General features: G+C 40.5%; 1 protein-coding gene across 1 annotated transcript in view; it reads left to right on the top strand.

Annotated features, from left to right (window-relative positions):
• LOC109958793 (homocysteine-responsive endoplasmic reticulum-resident ubiquitin-like domain member 2 protein) overlaps positions 1 to 4,696 on the top strand; it is a 6,104-nt gene extending 1,408 nt beyond the window's left edge. Inside the window, exons 3-9 of the mRNA XM_020597703.1 lie at positions 525 to 602; positions 687 to 827; positions 1,001 to 1,131; positions 1,736 to 1,849; positions 1,930 to 2,217; positions 2,931 to 3,045; positions 3,406 to 4,696. Of these exons, the coding sequence (XP_020453359.1) occupies positions 525 to 602; positions 687 to 827; positions 1,001 to 1,131; positions 1,736 to 1,849; positions 1,930 to 2,217; positions 2,931 to 3,045; positions 3,406 to 3,573 (1,035 nt within the window). The 3' untranslated portion in view covers positions 3,574 to 4,696. The remainder of the gene's footprint in view (positions 1 to 524; positions 603 to 686; positions 828 to 1,000; positions 1,132 to 1,735; positions 1,850 to 1,929; positions 2,218 to 2,930; positions 3,046 to 3,405) is intronic.
• The last annotated feature ends 1,887 nt before the right edge of the window (positions 4,697 to 6,583 follow it).

Here is a 6,583-nt window from a genome sequence, read left to right on the forward strand (position 1 = left end):
GCTGTATTGCGCTGCTAATCTCACTTGGCTGCCTTTCCTCTCTGCTCAGTACTTGCTCTGATGCAATCATTGTGAACACAGTGGTTCAAACTGCTTCCATTGTAAAGCTGTGGAGTGGTCTTTGCAAGGGCTGCACTTGTGTTAGTGTAATTTAGTGAACACTGACAGCGGCACATTTGAGTAAGAGACAGCTTGAACCCAGAATAAAAGGTCCTCAGCTCTAAATTGGCCAGGATTGTTTTTAAAAAGTGTTTAAATTTCTGAATGGTAATACACTGAATGTAGGCTTCAACAGGAAACACACGCTGACCTCATTGTACTGCCAATTTAATCCCACTTACCCTGATTCAGATTACTGTAATCTCATCCTCATTACTCACACACAAACTCTGCCTTCTGATGCAGTCATCCACATTTGGGTTGAAAACTATAGTAATATTTAAAAAGGACCAACAAAATGAAGTGACCAACATTCTTGCCATTGTCACTAATTTGTAAGATTTCTCCTATGATGCCGTTTTTAGAGCTCTAAAGATCAGAGGCTGGTGTATTCTGGGAAGCTGCTTTTGGATCACTTTACTTTAAAAGATGTGCTCAGAAAGGTAAGTTTAATAATACATTTAATAATAATAATAATAATAATAAGTTTATTTTTGTTTAATAATGCGCTGTACTGGCATCTACAGCAGGATGAGTACCATATGCTCCACCTGGTGTGTGCGTACCATATGCTCCACCTGGTGTGCGCCTCACGAACACCTCCTAGCTCCCCAAAGCCCCCCCGCAGCCACGGTAACAAGCCTCGGGAGAACTCGGACCGTCCCACGGTGGGTCACCCATGCACTTCTCACACATTTCATCATTATCACATTTCCTTTCATCATCCAGCTCGCTGCTGCAATCTATACCTCCCTGTGGATTTGAAAAACATCACCTGCCTTTCTTTTAAAATGAACCACAGACTATTGCTAATATTCAGAATGCATTTTTCTGGTTACAGCCCCTTCAAAATTCAAACAGCCCTACTACAGGCCAACATAACCAGTCATCTACAGAAGAAAGCAGTAATGGTCTCAGACAGCGAGCAGGGCCCTTCTTTTACAACCCGATGTATCCACAGTTTTTGCACAGGTAAGCTTCTGGACAGGTGCAGAGTTAAAGGCTGTGTTAGTAAAATAACTCAACAGCAACTCAAGATTTATACGATTCCAGACCTATAGATTATGCATCAAATACACAAAGACATGCACATTGTTACCTAAATACAACTGCAATTTAACATGTTGGTCACATGTTTGAACAAGCACATGAGACACTTTACATGAAACTCATGAATGCACTTTAATGGAACAGTAACTTCAGCAAGCTGTCAGTATCAGGAAGCCCCTTTCCTCCTTCATATACATTTTAAACTTGCTGTTCATGCTCCAAATATCATGAGAGAACTGCTGCTCTCTCGTAGATACAAGACAGATGAAGCCAGTCATGTTGCAGATTTCATGTCAGAAAGGGCGTGGCAATTCAGAGCTGCTATAGGTTTGAAATAAGATTACTTCAGTTTAGTCCAGGTTCATGTCAAGTTATTATTAGGCCTGCTTCTTGATGAGAAAACTACCATGGCCACCACAGCCATTATCGACTCACTAAGCAAGTTTTAAGTTTGTCTACATTCAAATACACAGTAGGTGTGTGCGTGTGGCAGGTCGTAACTCTAATGCAGTCTCTCCTTTTCCAGCTGGAATCAGCACTCCCAGTTGTCGACTCCTCCCGCCAACATTCCCTACTATTACAACCCCATGACGCTAATGTGGTGGCAGCAGATATACGCCCGGCAGTACTACATGCACTAGTAAGATCATGTCTCCCGTTTCTGATTGTTGTTAGCATGTTACCATCCAGTTCTGCTCACATCCCGTCTGTCTCCCCCAGTCAGTCACTGGCTGCCTCCTCTCAGCACCTCAGGCAGGACCAGAACCCGACACAGTCTAACCAACCCGATCCTCTAAGCCAGCGTCCTCAAGTGGATCGCCGTGGCAACCCAGAGGTCCAGATGAACGCCCAGGGAGGGGAGGTCCTGAACGAGGAAGAGCTGAACCGGGATTGGCTGGACTGGGCCTACACACTCTCACGTGCTGCGATCTTGCTCAGCATAGTCTATTTCTACTCGTCCTTCAGCCGATTTATCATGGTGGCGATGGCCATGCTGGTGCTTTACCTGTGAGTGATCGGTGACTGCCTGTGTTTTGTCAACCAGAGTTATGCTGCTGTATATTTGACATAGAGGGACTTCTGTTCAGTGCCTGCCAATATGATGGGAAGGTTCTTCCCTGACCACCAACCGCATCAAAACAGTCAGTAAAACACAAAAGGTATTTATCCTAGAGTTATTGCATTGATGCTTTTTCAAATGGTTTTTCCAACCATAAAAGAATTACATTGACAAAAACACCGAAAACGTTCATGCCTCAATCTCACATTTAAGTGAATAATAATGGCCTCCTGAAACCGTTTATTCTTGAAAAATGGATGTCATTAAAATCAGTAATGTAAAAATTCATCACAGGTTGAATGCTGTCCTTTTCCTCAGACATAAAATCATAGCTGTGCTGCTACAAAAGCCCATAGTAGTATTGCACTAAACTGTCAGAAGGTTCTGATTCAATCAGTTTGATACATTGATCAAGCAACCAAAATGTAAAACAATGTCCATTACAATTTTTTGTCTATATAGAATAATAATAAAGTAAACAGTAAACAAAGCCTGCAGGTTACACATTGTTTTGGTTTTATCGCACTGTTAAAAGTTGAAACCAAGTTGGAACTGCTAACTGATTAATCAAAAGTAAGTAATCGATAATGAAGACGGCATGAAAATAATCCGCACAGGCCAGATGCATACAGTTTATAACGTTATTTGTTTCTGTCTGCAGGCACCAGGCTGGCTGGTTTCCCTTCAACCTGGAGAATGAACTCCATCTCCCTGGAGACAGAGCCCATCAGGATGATATGGAGGGAGAGCTACCAAACCACGACGTACAGGAAACGGTAGCTGCCTCACTCATCCATCTCAGCTTTAACAAGAACAGTAACCTGAAGCTGAAGGGGTTTTTGTCTGTAGTACAGAACTAAAGTTTTCTGTTCAGGATTCTAAAATATGCCACTAAAAGAACTGCCATCATATTTTGCATGAAAACTTCAAGGGAAGAAAACAGACCCTGGCAGCTTATAGGTTATTTTAATCCGCATATGAATTGGTGACTGGATATTGAAATCAAATTCTGCATTAGGGAGCCATTTCATTTCAAGGTCAAATATTTAAGATGTACAGGGCTCTAAAGACACCGTGTGTTACTGTAGTGTGGAACACAGTACCTCATTCATTCTTATAACCTTCATCCTACACAGGAAGGACTGATGGATGACGACTCAGATGATGAACAGGAAAGTGGAGAGGAGGGAGCAGAAGATCCAAACAGCACCCCCCACGCGGGCTTCCTGTCCTCCACGTGGTCCTTCATCGTAACATTCTTCATGTCACTCATCCCAGAAGGACTGCCAAATGCTGCAAACTGAACCACAAGCACCGTGAGCAGCCACAGCACCACGTGAGCACACTCTTTAAGAGGACAAATATTGTACCTGCTTAGGGAAACTGTTTGTCTGTTGCAGTGCAGTGTTATAGTTTCCCAGTAGTCTTCTTAATCCTATATTTTGAGCCAAAACACAAAGGACTGATTTATCCTGAAAAGAGAAAAAGGTCACTTTATATTAATTTTTTGTTTGCACAAAGGAAACAACTTGTCAAACAACGGTTGCTTGGATTGCTAGTGATGCCTTGTAAACATAGTAATGCTTCTGCCAATGCACTGTTCCTATAATTTACACAGGAAACATGATTACATACCTGCTTGTGTTCACCAACCTCAGCATCTTTTTTTTTTCTTCTTTGTAAGAAGCTACAATATTTGTTTAGTTTTACCTGAATGGTGGTTGAATACTAATAAGAAAGGGACAGGAAGTTATTATGAATCATGTAGTACTGTGGAAAAATGAGTGACTTGAAGAGTTCATAAGATATTTGAACACATTGTATAGTGTGTTGTAGTATGACCCAGAGTGATGAGTCAGTGACTGTACCACACTTGTCTCAGTCAACCTGAAAGAACCGAATGAGACGGGGGAAAAAAAAACAAAACAAATCTTCCACCACCAATGGAATATCAAACAGGGTGGTTGATGTGCTGTGACTTCAGTAATTTGACTCTGAGGAGACTGGAGACACGTTTTCTACTGTTAAATAAAAATAAAAACTGCCACAATGCAGAGTTCAGGTAGGTATCTCCCACCTCTCCAGTTTGTGGAAATGTCTCCTGCTGTTACCGTTAACGTGTACTAATATTAATGTCTATTAAGCCTACCTTTGTGGTAATGTCATGTGTTAATCATTTTAAGCTCTCACTTAAGCAAAGAGCAACACATGATCACAAGTAACGATATAACCGTGCAGAGCCATGAAGAGTCATTCTTATAGTGGCTGGCATTTTAAATACATTTTTGGTTAAGAAGAATAATTTGTTAGATATTTATGAGAAGTATAATCATGACACTGTAATGCATCTTTTGTGGCCGTTATCAACAGGAAAATTTGGCAGCTTTGGGTGAGCATAAATAACATTAAAAGAGCAATTTCCCACTGTTTGGGTCGTTTCCTTGTCCTTTCTGGAGGTGCGCCTGGGCCGACACACTCCACTACCTTCACTCAGACTCACTCGTTTCTTGATTTTAATAGCAATTATTTTCCTTTATTTGGTTTTCAGTGTTCTAGCATAGAAAAATAGCATGTTTCTTACCAGATGGTGTTTACAAAAGATGTGATATTGATGTAAATTTAACAAAAAAAGGAGCAGTCACAAACTGTGGCTACAAACCAAAAAAGAACAACCTCCACTGCAGCTCAGAGTTAATGCATATCAGCTGTTCCAATTACTGACACAATCAGCCACCGAGGGGAGTATCCACTGCCATCATTCAAGCAAAAGTCAATACAACTCAAACAATACCTATTCTCACAACGTATTTCATATAGTTAATACTTTACATGAAAACCATACATTTGGCTCCAACAAGCATGCGTGTCTAGAAATAATCTAGTTGCCAAGCTCCGTCTCTACTGTGCAACCTTCTGGTCTGGTTTCATGAAGCAGATACTGCATCTACATTAGCAGCACATGCTCCTTGAAAATAATGAGCAAACAACAGTATCAAATAAGTTTGGTAGGAATAGTTCAAATGAATTTCTGACATCACCATGCAGGTCATTGTCTTGTTTCTTGGAATTGTTCCAAAGTGGAGTACCTAGAACCTTATCCTTTGTTGATACGGTCCCCAAAATAACACATCTAAGCTGAATTACACTCACACAGGAATAAATAAAATTATTCCCCCTACTCTAACTCCCTCAAGAGTTAAATCAAGACCTTATCCACAAATAAAAGACTTAGTGCTCAAAAAGCATAAAGTTTGAAACCTAAATATTAATAATGATTCTACAGTCTTACCATTTATAAGCTGCTCATGCAGGTGATCCAAGTACTGATTTTATGTTAAAAATGGTCAAAGACGTTCTGAGTCTCACCCATCCTGGGCATATAACTGATGCTTATTCTGTGCACTCATCTAATGCTGCAAGTCCCTGTTTTCTGTTACTCTGGTTCATCAGGTCTCTGTTCCGGGTTGGTCACACGCTCACACTGATGGGTTCCCACCAAACTAAAGATGGACATGTTAATCAAGCATAGTCTGCACATGCTCACACAGTCCTGAAGGGGGGGTCTAAGTAATAGCCTAAATGAAAGCACCTATGTCCATGTCAAGCATCAAGTTTTAGGGGCCTTGGAAAAAAAAAGATTCTCAGAATCATAGTTTAAATAACAGTATAATCATTTTCCAGCAACCAAGGTGATAGTGTGGGTAGAACAGATGATTGTAAACATAAATGTTGCTGTAGTGTGTACACAAACACATCTTTACTGCCACCTTTTGTCAGCAACAAGAAAAACACCCAACCTCCACATTATGTTTAGACACTAAGCTAGTAATATTTTCCTTTTTTATCCAGTCAGGGTTTTAACTCTTGCTCAGAAGTTTATTTTTTTATTTATATAAACACATCACAGTTTTGATAAGAATCTTTTAAATGTAGATATTAAATCATTGTGACTGAGACACAGAGCACAGGCATTTTACAGTTGAAAACTTTACTTGTAAAACTGGACACCGTTTCTAACAGACCTCAAACATATCCTTGGTGTTTGTGTCCGATACCATTACCTGCGATGATCTCGTCTAGGTTGGTATATCAGCCTAGACGAGATCATTGGTATTGCTCCTGCTGCAGCTTTGACCATTCGCTCTACCTTTGTAGTGAGTTATTCATACACTGACAAACGAATTACAAAATAAATTAGTGTTTAAACTAAATTTCTTATGGTGAGCTTTTTTATTTTTTCTTTTTAACGTAGAGGCAGCGACAGTTTGACAGTCCTCACCCGCACAACAAGACCCCCCCCCCACCCAACAAACC

The sequence above is a fragment of the Monopterus albus genome, unplaced genomic scaffold, assembly GCF_001952655.1.
Source record: "Monopterus albus unplaced genomic scaffold, M_albus_1.0 scaffold34.1, whole genome shotgun sequence".
Classification (NCBI taxonomy): domain Eukaryota; kingdom Metazoa; phylum Chordata; class Actinopteri; order Synbranchiformes; family Synbranchidae; genus Monopterus; species Monopterus albus.